This window comes from Suncus etruscus, chromosome 3 (genome assembly GCF_024139225.1).
Source record: "Suncus etruscus isolate mSunEtr1 chromosome 3, mSunEtr1.pri.cur, whole genome shotgun sequence".
In the NCBI taxonomy this organism is placed as follows: domain Eukaryota; kingdom Metazoa; phylum Chordata; class Mammalia; order Eulipotyphla; family Soricidae; genus Suncus; species Suncus etruscus.
Window position 1 is genome coordinate 43,268,151 of NC_064850.1, and position 16,522 is coordinate 43,284,672.

Genomic DNA, 16,522 nt, shown 5'->3' on the forward strand with positions numbered 1-16,522 from the left:
AGAATCTGGGGGCGGGGACTCCCAGTAACACGGATGCTGGGAGGGCACCCCCAGATCTAGGCCAACCTCTTCCCCAGACAGGGCAGTCTAGCCTGCTGCGTTTCCCCACTTACTGCAGAAGCCTGAGGCTGACCTGCTCAGGCCTCACTGGGGAGCTGCAGCTCCACGACATCCAGTGGGGGCCCCTCCTGTCTCTCGCCTGTGCCCAGGCTGAGGGGTGAGCGTGTGTGGTGGGGGGACATGGGGACCCCCATCCTCCAGACGCTACAGTACAGACACAGGACGGACGCCTGGGACAGACGGGAGACACAGCAGGGTTACCTGTCCCAGAGCGAGGGCGTGGAACGGGCCAGTGGGCCCTGCAGGACTCGGGGCTGCCCGAGGCATGACCCCCAGGGGCCGCGCAGCCTGTGGGCAGAGAGGACAGAGCTGCTGAGGCTCAGCAGGGGCACGGGGCGGGGGGGCCTGGGTAGGATGGAGTGGGAGTCAGGGCCCCATCTACCCACTGACCTCACCGCTCCCTCGAAGGCCTGCACCCCTGCATGGCACCGTGCCCCACCCGAACAGGTTGCCTCCACCCTGCCCTGCCTATGCTGTGATGCAGAGCTTGGGGAGGTGGCCCAGCAGCTGGCATTGCCAGCCCTGCCCTTGGCCCTCCTGGGATAGACAGAGGATGGAGGTGCGGATTTCATGGCGCTGCCCTGCTGGCAGGTGATGGAAGTGCAGCAGGACATAGTCTGGGCACTCGCCCCACACCCCAGTCTCTAGGGCCAGAGGGAAGTGGAGAGAGAGGTGAGGGCTGGCGTGTTTGTACTCAGGGTGGCAGCACATTCTTCCAGGCAGGATGAAAGACCAGGAAAAGGAACTTGCGAAGAATAAAACCTTGGGCCGCCCAGATGAAAAGTGCCCATTTAATGGTGGGGTGTGTGTGACTCACTTCTCTAAGAGGGGGCCCGTCTGAGCTTCTAGGACTGGCTGGATAAGGTTTTGGGGACAGGAATGCCTGGGGGGGTCCCCTGAGCTAGTGATTCCCACAGGAACTCCTTGCAGCTCCTCTTCCAGGTGAGGGACTTGTAGGTGGCCCCCTGAGGGAAACTGAGACTTGGAGAAAGGCTGGCTGGGCAGCCAAGGGAAAATGGAGCATATATGCTGCCCCCCCCCCCGAAGAGTAGCAAGAGGGGCCGGAGAGATAGCATGGAGGTAAGGCATTTGCCTTGCATGCAGAAGGACAGTGGTTCAAATCCCAGCATCCCATATGGTCCCCTGAGCCTGCCAGGAGCGATTTCTGAGCATAGAGCCAGGAGTAACCCCTGAACGCTGCTTGGTGTGACCCCCCCAAAAAGAAAGTAGCAGGAGAGATGGGAGCAGCTGGAAGTCCGGAGAAGTGGGGTCCTCCTCTTCGTTGTCCTGGATCCTAGCATGACCCCAGAAAGCCCCCCCCCCCGTCCCCCAGTAGAACTCTGGACTGGGGCAAGCATGATGGGGTCTCACAGCTGGCTGCAGGAGGGTGGGCGAAGTCTGAGTCAGGGGCCTGAGTCAGGGGCCTGGGCCACCCTGCAACCCCCCACAGGGTGTTTACCCAGTTTCACAGTTCTCTGAGTGAGGTATATGGGACTGCAGTGGGAGTGGACTGTAGAGACCCTCCACAGCCAGCCTGTCTTTGTCCTGATGACCACACTGTCCTCTAGGCCTCCATGCTGACCCCTCACTTCCCTTCCCTACATCTGCTCCTTTCTTGTGATCTCAGTGCAAATGCAACCTCCTCCAGGGAGCCTTTCTGGGTTCCTGTTCCTTCTTCCTCTGCCCAGCCAGCAGCCCCCAGCTGCTGCCCCTTGGCCTGTGACCTGGGCTGTCGGTGCTGAGGGAGCCAGGCAATGAAGGCACAGCTCTGGGACCTAGGATCTGGGGGTTAAGCAGGGTGATGGAGGCAGAAGGGTCTGAGATTGGGGTCACTGCTTCTGGCTCCTGGGGTGTGCCTGGCCTCCAATCTGTTGCGGGTCCATGCTTTGCCCCCACATCAAACACCAGGCGCTGATCGTGCTCTGTATGTGGCCCTGGCCCTAGTGACACTGTCCCCGCACTCCTTGACCAGGAGGGCACAAGGGGAACCCAATCTCTGCCCATCTCTGCCCCCATTCTCAGCCCTGGCTGGCCCGTGGGATCAAGGCTGAGTGACCGCTGATCCCTCCAGCAGGGTGCCTCCCCCAGCCCCTTACCCCACCCAGCTCAAACCACATCTGCTCTACCACTTTGCCTGTCCTTCAGCCCCCCATCCTAGACCAGCTGGCACTCCACTATCTCATCTGCCATACCAGCCTAGTCCTTTGCCCCCAACCAGAGGGATGCAGGGCTCAGAAAGGGGCGTTTTGTGCTCTGGCCTGTGCATCAGGTTGTTACATCCTCTTATGGGTGCAGTGGGTGCTGCCAAAGTCTTCCCAGACTTCCCTCTTTCCTGCCAGGCCAGTGAGGGGCATGACTGTGCCCCAACTTTCCCAACCAGGGCATTTCTCCCAGGCAGGAAAACCAGGGCAGTGCTGTGGGGGAGGGGAGGGGCGGCGGCATACACTGGACAAATGCTCCTGCCTGGAGATCATTCCCTGGTCCTTGTCCCATGGAGGCTCCAGTGGCTCCCAGGACCTCAGCCAGTGTGGGCCCAGGGCTGGATCCTGAGAACTGGAGCCACCCACCAGGCGGGTCCTGCGTGGGTGTGTGTAGGTGTGGACACGCCTGTGTGTGCAGCAAGCATTTGTGCATGCATATGCTTGTGTGAACATAAGTGTAAGCTGGGGAGGGACAGTGAGTGCTGGCCTAAGGCCCCAACCATGCAGGCTCACCTGCCTAAGCCAACAGGGGACTCCCTCGGTGCTTCCCAGGCCAGGGAACCAGGCAGCAAGGCTGGCTCTGACCACCCTGCCAGACTTCACCCACTCTCTGCCCTATTTCTCATATTCCTTACCTGAACTCCACTCAACCCTGCCTGCCTCTGCCCACCCACCTGACTCCATCCACTGCCTACATGACTCCACCCACATCCTGGTAGGACCCACCCACCTCCTGCCTGACCCTCCTGCCCTTGGCTGACCCCACCCACAGCCTGGTAGGTCATGCCCACCTCATGCATGACTAGCCCACCTCCTGCCAGTGTGCCTCCTGCACAGTCCAGACAGAGCTTCGAGCCCAGTGTGGGCCTTTCCTTGTCCCATCTCAGGGTCTGCAGCCTGGCACACCTGGCCCCATCCTTGGTGACACCACTGCAGCTTAGCATCCTGAACTCATCCTTGGTAGTACCACTACAGCCAAGTTCCTGCAGACCCTATCCAAGGTGGCACCTATTTCAGGGAGTGGGCAGCAGCCCCCCATGGCAGGGGCATAGCAGATCTGGAGCATAGAGACAGTCAACTGTGCTTGGGTCTCTGCACATCCGCCCCCCCTACCCCCCCCCCCCCCCATTAGGAACACCATCTCCTCTAGGAAGCCCTCCCTGTCCTCCTCTTGGGCAAGAACCCCTTGACTACTCCTGTCGCAGCCCATGATACAGAGGGGCACCTTTGGGTTCAGAGGTTGCACCTTATTCTCATCCTGGTCCGAGACTGAGTACATGGTGACATGATGGTATCTCTAGCCTGGGGAAGACTTGAGCCTCCTTTCCAGAAAGGGGCCCAGCCCCTAATGCCACATTACTGGGGCTTGGCCTCCCAGCTCTGTCCTCTGAGCTCACTCACCCCACAGAGACTGTCACTCTATAAGAACCTCATCCCTGTACTGGTGTGCCCACCCTATGCTGATCAGCCCCCAAGTTGGGGACTCTGCAGAGACCCCTCAATGTCTTCTGCCCCCCCCCCAGGTCAGCTCCACACCCCTCATACTGCCTCTAGGGGCTCCCTAAGGCCTTGAAATCTCTCCCAGGTGCTGCACAGACTGGAACTTCTCAGCCCCAGCCAGAGGGGTTCTTGGGAAGTGTGTCATGTCACCCCTCTGCCTCCAGCTCCCAAAACACAGCTGTCTCCAACACCCAGTAGAGCAGTGCTCCTCAAATAGTGGAGCGCGCCCCCCAGTGGGGGGCACGAGGCTCCGTTAAGGGGGGCAAACACTGTCATAACAAGCTAAGCCCCGTGTTTATGTCTCTGTATGTCTCTGGAGCTGAGAGTTGCTGTGTCCTGCTTCACACTCCACTTCGAAAAGCTATGCATTGCAAAATGTGCTCATTGTAGCCATTAATCCAGACCAAATTATTCTTATATATTTTTGTTTTATAGGTTAAAGTTTTTTTTTTTTTAATAAAGATACTATTTACAGTCACTCGGGAGACGCGAAAAATGTTTTCTTCTTCCTGGGGGGGTATGACAAAATAACTGAGAAGCACTGCAGTAGAGGAAGGGCTTCCTCAGGGGTTCCTGCCCCAGGTTCTTTGCAGGGCCCTCAGCTGCTGGGATTGAAGCTTCTCAGAGGCTCCTCCCTCAACACCCCCTTGTGTCTGAGGGGCCTGGACCTCACCCCAAGACAGGGCCTGTGTCCACCGGTCCCGTTGAGTTCTAGCCTCTGCTGCCGGATCTGGTGTTGAAGACTGATAGGGGAAGGGGTGTTGGGAACCCCATAAGTGGACTCATACATGAGTCTCAGAAGAGCCCAGCAAGGCACCTCCTGCCCTGCCTCGGATTCATGGGTGGGATACAAGGACATAGATGACAAGGGCCAAACCTTCACACCCAAAGGATGTGATGGGGGCAGCTGGAAACTTTGGACCAGTGAGAGGCCCAGTGCCGTGTGCTTGGAATCACTGCAGACCTGCTTTTCGTTTCCAAGTTCAGCACTGCTTCTCAGGGAGGTGGGGAAGAAGGGGATTCCCTGGAGGAGGTGCCAGCATCTGGGTCATGGGGTGCCTATGGGGAGGGGAACATGGCTGGACTGTGGGTGAGCATGTGGACTGGGGTTTATTCTGGAGCCTGGGGCCACAGGCAGAGTGCACTCCAGAGTGTGGGTGATGGCCACTGGCCTCATTCTGTAAGGAGCACCCCCGGTCAGCTCTGGGACCCCAGAATAGGGATGAGCCTTTCTATGGCCTCATCCGCCAAGTCCCCACTACCCCAGTCTCACCCCCTTTTGAGCACAGGGGAATCTGAATTCCTGAAATTCTGAGCTCACAATCTTTTTTTTTTTTTTTTTTTGCTTAGGGACCACACCTGGTGGTGCTCAGGGAGTACTCCTGGCTCTTTTCTCAGGAGGTGGTGCTCGGGGGGGGGGGCCTCCATCTATTTTATTTTATTTTATTTTATTTTTTTGGTTTTTGGGCCACACCTGTTTGGTGCTCAGGTGTTACTCCTGGCTATGCGCTCAGAAGTCGCTCCTGGCTTGGGGGGATGGGGGGGCCCTCTAGGATGCCAGGAATCGAACCTGGGTTGGCCAGGTAAACACCTCTTCACTGTGCTATTGCTCCAGCTCAGTTCATTTTCAAAGGCTGCCTGCAGCCCAACGAGGTCCCCAGGCTGTGGAGGGCTGGGCCCCATCCCATCTCTGCTCTCTTAACCCCTTATCAGGTGTGGTCCTGCTTGCCTGCTCCTCCTCTTGGAGCACCCTGCACTCCCCAGGACTGTGTGTGGGGCTGAGCTCAACCCTAGTCCAGGAGACAGTTCCTCAGGCCTCAGATTTCCCCATCATAAGAGCTCTCGGAGCCCCATAAGCATCACGGGCTTGACTGGCTTGTCCCTGGGGTTTCCTCAGTGACACCAAAAAGCTCAGGGAACACATGGGGGTGAGAGACAGAGGACATGGGGCTCCCCAGGACCCCAAAACTTCCTGCTGGTGCCCAGTCCTGGGCCTCACTGTTCTGCCAGGACTCTGGGGTGCTGCTTCCTGAGCCAGCCATCAGAGGCCCAACAGGGGCAGGCATGACCCTAAACCCCCATCTCCATCTCTCCCAAGTCAGCCATAGAAATATCCCCTTGCCACTAAAAGAACTTTAATTTTGCTCCAACATGGGTCCCCATGGTCAGTGAGTAAATGGGGCACAGGGAGGGATGACACTGACACTTCCTCTATGACCTGGCACAATGGGCACCAGCACCTTAGAAGTGGGCAGTCAAGGGTCAGCAGGGCCCAGCCCCCTTCCACTCAATTTCTCTCAACTCTAACCCTAACCAGGGATGCCAACCATGGTCCCTGAGTCCTCCTTTCCTGCCAATGACTGGGAAAGGGCCTGGGAGGTGACATCCAGCCATGGCTGAGGTACTGACCATGGCTGAGATACTGACCACAGCTAAGGTTCTGAGCATGTGAGGTATTGCCAATGACAGGTACTGACCACAACTGAGGTGATGACCATACTGGAGGTACTGAGCATGGCTGAGGTACTGACCACTGTAACCCTTCCCCCAACTTCCCTTTACCCTAACCTCTTCTTTTGGTATGTAAGAGCCCACCTTGATTATAGGACCTCCCCCAACCTGTTGGGTGGGGCTCTGGATAATAGAGCAGAGTCTGACTTTGGGAAAGGGAGAAAGAGCACATGGCAGATAGGCAGCACAATGCACAGGTTGCACATGGCAGCGAAAGGCCATGAGGCAAAAAGCAGACTAACTCCAATGAAACTAACTCATTGACTTGGTGTATTATTTCTCTGCTGCTACCTTGCTTCATCAGATGCGTTGGCTTGAGGGGCTAGAAACATGGTGCCTGGGACCATCTCACCCAACTCGTGGATATTATATTTATTATTTTTATTTTACAGACCACAAATGAGGTACTGACCATGACTGAGGAACTGACCATGGCTGAGGTACTAAGCACAACTGACAGAGTGACCATGGCTGAGACTTACTGAGCATGACTGAGGTACTGAGCATGATTGAGGTACTGACCATGTAGAGGCACTGATCACAACTGAGGTACTGACCATGACTGAGATACTGACCATAGCTAAAGTACTGATAGCTGAGGTACTGACCATGGTTGAGGTACTGATCATGACTAAGGCACTGACCAGGATAGAGACACTGATCACCACTGAGATACTGACCATGACTGACGTACTGACTACAACTGAGGTACTGATCACAACTTATGTAGAGACCATGGCTGAGGTACTAATCACAACTGAGGTACTGATCATGACTAAGGTACTACTGACTATGGCTTAGGTACTGATCACATCTGAGGTACTGCACACAACTGAAGTACTGATTAAAACTGAAGTACTGACCATGACTGAGATACTGACAACGACCAAGGTATTGATCACAACTGAGGTACTGACCATGGTTGAGGTACAATCACAGCTAAGGTACTGACAATGACTGAAGTAGTGACTACAGCTGAAGTACTGACCAGGCTGAAGTACTGACCATGGCTCAGGTACTGATCACAACTGAGGTACTGACCAAGATTGAAGTACTGATCAAAACTGAGGTATTGACATAACTGAGGTACTGATCACAGCTGAAGTACTGACCATGGCTGAGTTACTGACATGGCTGGAGTACAATCACAATTAAGGTACTGACCATGACTGAGGTACAGATCACAACTAAGGTACTGACCAGGGCCAAGGTACCTACCATGCTGAGGAACTGACCAAAACTGAGGTACTGACCATAACTGAGGTACTGACAACAACCAAGGTATTAATCACAACTGAGGTACTGACCGTAGCTGGAGTACAATCACAACTAAGGTACTGACCAGGGCCGAGGTACTGACCACAGATGAGGTACTGACCAGGGCTGAGGTACTGACCACAGCTGAGGTACTGGTCACAACTGAGGTACTGATCACAGCTGAGGTACTGACCAGGGCCGAGATACTGACCATGACTGAGGTACTGATCACAACTAAGGTACTGAGTAGTCATTAATCTAAATATTAACAATCACTTTAAATATGAATTTTAAAAATATATCAATTGAAAATCACAGACTAGGACCAAGGAAAGAACACAAAAGGAAAGGAGCTCGCTCATATTTCCCTGAGTGGGACCAATCCCCAGGTATTGTAAGCCCTGCCTGTGCAGCCTTGCATCCACAGGAAAAAAAAGGTACTGACCATGACTGAGGTACTGACCACAGCTGAAGTACTGACCAGGACCGAGGTATAGACCATGGCTGAGTTACTAATTACAACTGAAGTAATGACCATAGCTGAAGTATTGATCAAAGCTGAGGTACTGACCATGACTGAGGTACTGATCACAACTGACGTACTGACCATGACTGAGGTACTGATCACAACTGACGTACTGACCATGATTGAGGTACTGATCACAACTCAAGTGCTGATCAGGGCTGAATACTGACCATGGCTGAGGTACTCACCATGATTGAGGTACTGACCACAGCTGAAGTACTAACCATGGCTGATTACAACTGAGGTACTGGCTACGACTGAGATACTGCTACAACTGAGGTACTAACCATGACTGAGTTACTGATCACAACTAAGGTACTGACCACAGCTGAAGTACTAACCAGGGCTGAGGTACTGATCACAACTGAGGCACTGACCACGACTGAGGTACTGACTAAAACTGAGGTACTGATCACATCTGAGGTACTGACCATGACTGAGGTACTGACCACAGCTGAAGTACTAACCACGGTTGAGGTACTGATCACAGCTGAAGTACTAACCATGGCTGAGGTACTAACCATGATTGAGGTACTGACAATGACCTGAGGTACTGATCATAGCTGAAGTATTGACCACAGCTGAAATATTGACTACAACTGAGGTACTGACCACAACTGAGGTGCTGACAATGAGTGAGGTACAACCAGGGCCAATGAACGAAGGACCTCTGAGCACTGTGTGGTGCTCCGGCCAAGCCCAAGCAGAGGCAGTGACTGAGGGTCCGAGAGGGTAGGCCTGGTCCAGGGACACTCAGAGCTAGAGTTATGCTTAAGTCTGAGCTGAAGGAGGAGACTGGACAGAGAGATGAATCAGGGCAGGAGAAGAGGACAGCATGCCTGGGGGGTCCTTATGGGTCTACTCTAGAGAGTCTCAGGGGGAGAAACCAGAGGGAGAAGCAGGCCATTCACAGGAATCACAAGGAGGCAGGATGTCAGGAGCAGGATCACAGGAAAGAGAAGGGCAGGATGTACACAGGAAAAATCAGAGGGAGAACAAGCCGTTCACAGGAGAAATCAGAGGGAGGAGGCAAGATCACACTCAGGAGAATCAGAGGGAGGAGGCAGGCCAATCAGAGGAGAAATAGCCCAGGGTCCTCTCTCCTGCTGGGATGAGGGCACAGGGAAGGGGGATACTAGAGGCCCCCCCATCCCGCTCCCAAGTGGGCTTGAGCCAGGCACGTTCATGAGTCCACGACCCTCTAGACCCTTGTGGACAGTGATTGTGCCGACCCCCTCCCTGCTGTCCTACCTGGCTCTAAGAAACAGCAATGTGGGGGTCAGGGGGACAGACAGTGCATGTTTCCAGCCACTCAGCCCAGGAGCCTTGAGCACTAGAAGGCAGGGCCCTGGGGACCCACAGCCCCCTCATGCATCCGCAGGCCCCAGAATCTGCTGGCTGGGGAGAGACCCCGGGACCTCTGACACCCTGGAATCAGGAGAGGGCCAGGCCTGGAAGACAGCGGCACCAAACCAACATAGTCACCACATGGGGGCCCCTGGGCCAATCACCTGGGGTGTGGTGGGCAGCACCAGAAACAGCATCCTGAGCCACAGAGCTGAGGTGCCTAGGGACTCCCAGGACACAACATGGCGGGCGAAGGTCCTAGGGAGAGTGGACAGGTCTGGCAGGGATGCACCCCGCCCAGCGAAACAACTGGTCCTCAGTCCCCACACAAGAGGCCCCCAAGCCCACAGGCTCTGACCAATCCTTCTGCAAATGTTGCCCCCATCCTCACCCCCCAACATTGTCTCTGAGGTCCCTAAAGCCCAGGCTGGGCTCAGATTTGCAGCTCGCAGTTCATCACAAAGGTCAGGGGTCAGGAGCCAAGGGGCAGGGCAGAGAGGATTGAGGGATGGGGAGTGAGGGGAGGGGATGATTGGCAGGGGTGGGGTGAGAGTGGCACTGACACCATTCAGACCTTGTTTGTTTGGGGGCCTCACCCGACTGTGCTCAGGGCTCCCTCCTGATGGAGCTCAGGGGACTCTCCAGGGTACCTGTGTCTGAGGCAGCAGCCCCCCTCATCTCTCCCTGTTTGGCTCTGTATACCCTGTGTCTGGTGTGAAGGACTGACTGGACCTGAGTGTCCTGGGACCTTCTGGGTCCAGGCTCAAGGCAGTAGGGGGCCAGTGGAGGTGGGAGGGGGGGCATCAGCACCACCTGGGGGTGCAAATAGTTACAAACACCTGCACACCCCAGGAAGTTTCCCAAACAGTTGGAGGCTGGAGAGCTCAGTGGTTGCTGGCTGAGGAACAGCATGAGACAGAAGACCCAGGGGGCTGCTTCTAGGGGCCATGGGGTGTGGTGTTTGCCTTGCAGGTGCTGATCTGGGTTTGATCCCCAGCATCCCATAGAGTCCCTGGAGCCTGTCAGGAGTGATTCCACAGTGCAGAGCCAGGAGGAACCCCTAAGCACCGCCGGGGGAGGCCTCAAAACCAAAAGAAGGACATCCCAGCTTCCCATCACCCCAGACTATCTGAACATTCTGCTTCCTCAGGGCCCGGTTCTTCATCCCTCTCCCTGCTCTCTTGATCCTCCTAGAATATTTTATCCTTCAAGCTTTGGCTTCAGGGTCCCTTCCTGCAGAAAGTCTTCCCTGATAGACCTATGAGCTGGCTCTAGAGGTCCAGTTGGGAAGAAACTATCAGTGTGTGTGTGTCTGTGTGAGGGGGCGTGGTGAGGAGCATGAGAGTCATGAAGCAAAGTTAATAGGCAATGGGGCATTCTTGCAGGAGGAGACAGGCAATGTGTGTGTGTGTGGTGTGTGTGTGTTGTGTGCCCACGCGCGCGGTGTGGCCTGTGGGGAGGGGGGTTGCAGCAGGATGAGCAAGAGAGCTAGACCCCATCATGGGGGGTCATGGGCAGAAACTGCACCTGATAGGAGCAAGGGGCCACCCCTCTGGATGCCCCAGGCAGGACCCATTGTGGTGGGCTGTCCTGCTTCTTGGGAGTCCAGTTCTCAGGTAAGGCTGTCGACTCCCTAGGGCACCTCTACATCTCCTGATCCACCCTGTGAGGCAGGGGTTTGAAACACCCTGCAGGGGAAGGAAACTGAGGCACAGAGCGGGTATGGGGGGCCCCCACCCTACCCTCTCGAGAGATGCAGGGACAAATCCCAAGTAGGCTGGGTATATGGTTACATGGACACCTGGGGAAGGGAACCAGGGTGAGTAAGAGGACCCCAATACTGGGTGCTGATATGTGCTATTTTTGGGTCCTTCTCAAGCCCACCCAAATCCACTTTCCTCCCTGGTTCAGAACTGTTGCTCTGGCTGAGTGACTCAGTTGCTCTGGTGCCACTGCACCCAATGTTAAAGCCTCTCAAAAGAGCAGATCAGACAGGGACATCCCAGCTGAACCCCCCAAACTTGAAGTGTTGTGATGGAGTGTCGGGGAGGAAAAGAGAAAGAGGAGCTCCACAGGAGCACCTCCCGTAACTCCATTTTCCTCTAGTCCCAGCTGAGCCTCCCTGAAGTTTCTCTGGTGTGGGAGGGGTGTGGTCAGAGGTCAGAGCTCGGACCTGGCATCTCTGTGCCTCCTCCCAGTCCCTGGAAAAACTTGGGGGGAATCCAGCTGACCCCTGAGTTTGGAGGTCTCCCCAACAGGGACCTTGGGGAACTCAGGCAGGTGCTTCCCAGGCACAGACCCAGCTCTGGCTCTGGGACCTGTCCGGTGGGGGGGGGGGTGGTGGTGAGGAACTGGGGTCCCTCTCCCTGGAAGGAGGGGCGCACCTGCACTGAGGCCTTCGGTGGGTTTAGACACATGCGGGGCAGCAGGAGACACTCCGGGCCGGGCCTGCCTCTCTGGGCCTCAGTCACTCCAGGAAGGAAAACACTTCGAGGGGGTTCCCAGGGATGAAGGAGGGTCCAGGGGAGACTGGGTGCCAACCAGCCCAGCGCGAATCTGCAGCCCTAAAGGGAGCCGCGAGGGGTGCCCCAGTACTCCAAGTTGCGCCCCGCAGGGCAGGACCAGCGCGGGAGGGATGGGCACGCGCCCCAGAAGGCGTCCGGGGATCCCCAAAATGGGCTCCAAGACGCGGCAGCAGGCGCGGAACTCCATTCCCCTTCCCTGCCCCCACGAGGGCGAGGCGAAAACTTGAAAGCTGCGAACCCCGGGACTGGCAGGCTGGGGACTTGGGGTGGGGTCCCCCATGCGTAACGCGTGGAGCGGATACCGCGGGTGGGTCCCGGGGGACCGTCCGTGGAGAGCGCCCGGAGTTGGGGGAACGCGAGGCACGGGCGGACACCCCGTTTCCCCGCGATGTGACTGCGCGCACTCAACGCACAGCACCCGGGAACCCCACGCGCCCGGCACCCCGACCCTGGGGGACCCCGCGCACGGCGCGGCGGGAGCGCGCTGCACTCACCTGAGTTTCTCCATGTCCGCGGCTGAGGCCTGCGAGGGAGCAAACGAAAGGGGGTCAGTGGCGGGGCGCAACCCCCACGGGGCCGGGCCGGGCCTGGCAGAGCCGGGCCGGGGGGGAGCCCCGCGATCCCCGAGTAACAGGTGAAGCCGGGCCGGCCGCCGGCCGAGTTTACGCCCCTCCCGGGGCCCGGGCCAGGCGGGGCCGGGCCGGGGCGCGGAGCTGGAGGGGGACCCCACCGGTCCCCCACATTCCTCCCCGGGGGCCGGGGCCCCCCCCGCGCCTGCCCCCCACTCTGCCCCGCCCGCCCCGCGCCTTAACACTTGCAGCCCCGCGCTGCAAGTGGCGCCTGGAACCGCCGAACCTGCGAGCCCAGAAGGTTCGCCCTGCTGGGGGATGGGTGGGGGGAATCCCGGCGGCCTTCCCAGGCGAGGAGACCCTCGGGGACCTCGTCCCCCAACCCCGGCCCGCCTGCGGACCCCGCCACCGGGGCTCGGGGCCTGCTGCTCCCCTCCCGGGCCCGCGGGATTAACCCCTACGCGCCCGACGCGCCCGCGGGGCTCTCCCTCCCGGGCTTGCGCAGAGCCGCCTGCGCGCGGCCGGGGGGGACCCTCCCCGCGCGGCCCCGCAGCCCCCCTTCCCCCGCCCCCCAGCCAGACCCTCGCCCGGACCCACACTCTTCCTGCGCCGCGCTGGGGGCGCGCGGGCCGGGCTCCCCGTGCGCCCTAGCCGCCGCTCCCCTCCCGGGGGCTTGCGCGCCCGCCCCGCGCTCCTCCCGTGCCCGAACCCCAAAGGGCACCGCACCGTGCCACACACCTGCGAAGACTGGTGACTGCCCATCCCGGGGCCGGCGGCGCCGCCGCCGCGTCCGCCGGGAGCGCGCCCCGCTCCGGGCCGGGCCCCACGCCGCCGCCCGCACCGCCCCGCCGGCCCAGGGCGCAGCCGGAGGGAACCTCGCGGGCCTTGAGCGAACTGAGCTCTCAGGCTGGCAGGCCCGGAGGTCTGCCGGGGTGGCCCGAAGCGAGACCCACTCGCCCGGCCTCAGTTTCCTCACCTGCAAACTAGGCTGGGGCCCCCCCGAGGGCGCCGGCTCCAGGGGCCGCGAACGGGCCGGTTTTGGGGAGAGGAACCAACAAGAAATTAAGGTCCCCCCAGGAGTCGGCTTGTGCGTCGCGCGCGGTCCCCAACACTCTCAAGTTGGCAGCGGCGACCACAGGCTTGTCCCCTCGCCTGAACCCCTTTCACCCCGACATGAGGCGCTGCACCCCGACCCCGGAACCCCCGGCCCACCTAGCCTGCGCCCCCATGGCCCAGGTTGGGCGGCGCTCGATCTCAGCATAACAGCAGGCGCTTAATAAACGCAGGGACTTCCTGGCCCGGTGTGCGCCGAGGCCGGAGCTGCTGGCACGGGAGTCCGGTCCTTCTCTGGGCGCCCCCCCAGCACCCCACGGGCCTCCCCAGCACATCGGGGTGAAGGCCGACCGCCTGGGTGAGCCCCAGCCAGGCAGGTTCCCGACCCTGCAACCCAGCTAAGGAGCATCCCCCAGGGGTCCCGGGAGCGCAAGTGAAGAGGAGCCCCCAGGAGATCTGGAAGGTCCCGAGCTGGCCCCGCATCCTTCCCTGCAGAAAATGGGCACCCCCGCCCTGTCGCAAAGCCCCGCTGGCCCTCACCGCCTCTCTCAGAGGCCTTTGCCACCCAAAGGCGGGGCCACACCCCCCTGCACCGCCTGGCGCCTCCGACACTGTCACTCACAGGCATTTTGTCTAAAATTAATACGAACGTATTAAACTTTAATTGAAAAAAAAAAACCCAAGCGTTAATTATGTGATGGTGACTATCTCTACTCTTCTGAGAGATCTAGCTGGGGATATCACCCCCGGAAACAACTCTTTTTTTGTTTTGTTTGTTTTTTTGTTTTTTGTTTTGGGTCACACCCGGTGGTGCTCAGGGGTTACTCCTGGCCTGTCTGCTCAGAAATATGCTCCTGGCAGGCACGGGGGACCATATGGGGACACCGGGATTCAGAACCAACCACCTTTGGTTCCTGGATCGGCTGCTTGCCAAGGCAAACGCCGGCAGTGAAATCTCTTTCAGGCCTGGGAAACAAACTCTTGACCTGCCTAGTCGCAGGGTCTGGGGAAAGGCTGGACAGGGGATTGGGAGGGACTCAGCTCCTCCCCCCCCCATGCATCCCCCCTTAGCATCTCAGTGGCTCCTCCCTTTAACTCCCAGGTCTCCCCCATCTCCATTTCCATTTCTCTCAGGACCCAGGACCCTTGTGGGTAACCTCTGTGCAGCAGGAGTGCAGTCACCTCCTCCAGGGCAGTCCTTCTTGGAGACCCAGCCTTCACATCAGTTGTGTACCTGGGACAGTGAGGGGGTGCCTGTTGTCCTGCAGTTAGCTCACACAAGGCATAGTGGGGAGGCAGGTGTGGATTCAGGGATGAGGACCCTCTGGGGGAGACCTTCATATTCCAAGTGGGCAGAGCTTCACTTCCCAATGCTGACTCTTGGGGCACCTTGGGAGCACCATCTATGAAGTCAAGACTGGTCTGTGCAGCATAAAGCGAGAAATTGGGGGATTCTGGGGGGCACCATACCAGGGTCTCCATCAAGCAGGAGCCAGAGAGGGCCCAAGAACGAGATCTTAGAGGTTCAGGTTCCTGCATGCAGAAGAAAAAGCCCCAACTATCCTGGTGCAGGGGGGATGGCAGTCTGGCCATCCCCTGGGACCCTTCAGGTACTGCCCCTCAGCCAAGCCCCTCTCATACACTCCAGCTCACCTCGTAGCTGCCCCAAGATGACCTAGGCTTCCTGCTGGCCCAGATCTGGCCCATCCCACTCCCAGCTGGGGTTCCAGGGCACATGTGGCCTTCTGCTCATTCTTGGGGGGACTTCAGCTGCAGCTCTCAGGGGCTCCCTTGCCATGCTTCCTGCTTCCTCTTTTCAGAGCCAGTTAGACAAACAGAGGTGCAGACATGACCCCACAGACTGAACTGGGGGTTGAGACCCCAGTATGACAGGAACCCATGAGGATGAGTGGTGGTAGCTTCTCAAGAGGCCCAGGAAGGGATGTGGATATTGACTGTCCCCCGAATAGACTGAGTCCCCACGGACGATTGGGCTCTTGCTACTGTCCCAGGGCCTTTGCTGCCCCCTCCCTCTGCCAGGAAGGCTTTGGCTAGGTGCTGGTGCCTCCCTTTTCTGACTCCTGTTGGAAATGTCCCCTCCTCCGGGGGGCCCCCATGCTGGGCATTCGTTCTCTTTGGCCATTGCTGGCACAGTGGGGTCATCCTGGCAGCTGGTTTGGGGGCCACACCTAGTGGTGTTCAGAGGTCACATTCCTGGTGAGACTCTCTGGGGACTATAGGGGTGCAGGAAGCAAGTGCCCCTGTACTATGCCACCAAAAGATGGGTTGTAGTTTTAGCCCCAGAACCCTGTTCTCTACCGCCTGGTCTGGACCCCCTACCTTGCCTCATGGTCCAGAGCTTCTTCATACACTCACTGCTTATGGGTACTGAGCACCTACAGTAATGGGTCCCCTTGGGTACCTGGTATCTAAGTGCCCAGGGGCACCTAAATATCCCCTAGAAACCTGAACCCCATTGGGTACATGAGACCCCAGGTACCTGGGCCAAGGATAGAGAACAGGTCACCCACATATCAGCATCCCCTGGGTGGCCCCCAGACCCACAGATGCGGATCTGTCTCCTCAGACCCCACAGGACTAATCTGTCCTATAACCCCTCATGGGCATAGGCCCACCCATCATACAAGGGGCAGCGCCATCCTCACTCCCATTTGGGCTCTGCCCCAGGAGCTGAGTCACCCCACAGGTACCATTTCACCTCAGCTACCCCTCTCCTATAAGCTAGCAGCTCCTCCTCTGCTGGAGGACTTTGTGCCCCCATGACTGACCCTGGCAGCTGAGCCCCAAAGAGCTTCAGGAGGTGGATGGATCTGAGACTGGATCCCCCTGAACTTAATTTCAGGGCACCCTGGGAAAGGCCTGCAGAGACCCACGGGACAAATAACTGGGGTC

The 16,522-nt window shown here is 58.1% G+C and overlaps 2 protein-coding genes across 2 annotated transcripts in view; one reads left to right on the forward strand and one right to left on the reverse strand.

Moving 5' to 3' along the window:
- Window positions 1-16,522, forward strand: part of EML1 (EMAP like 1) — a 669,910-nt gene that overhangs the window by 486,845 nt on the left and 166,543 nt on the right. The window lies entirely within an intron of this gene.
- BEGAIN (brain enriched guanylate kinase associated) overlaps window positions 1-16,522 on the reverse strand; it is a 33,868-nt gene that overhangs the window by 8,269 nt on the left and 9,077 nt on the right. Inside the window, 1 exon segment of the mRNA XM_049769811.1 lies at window positions 12,482-12,510. Within this exon segment, the coding sequence (XP_049625768.1) occupies window positions 12,482-12,510 (29 nt within the window).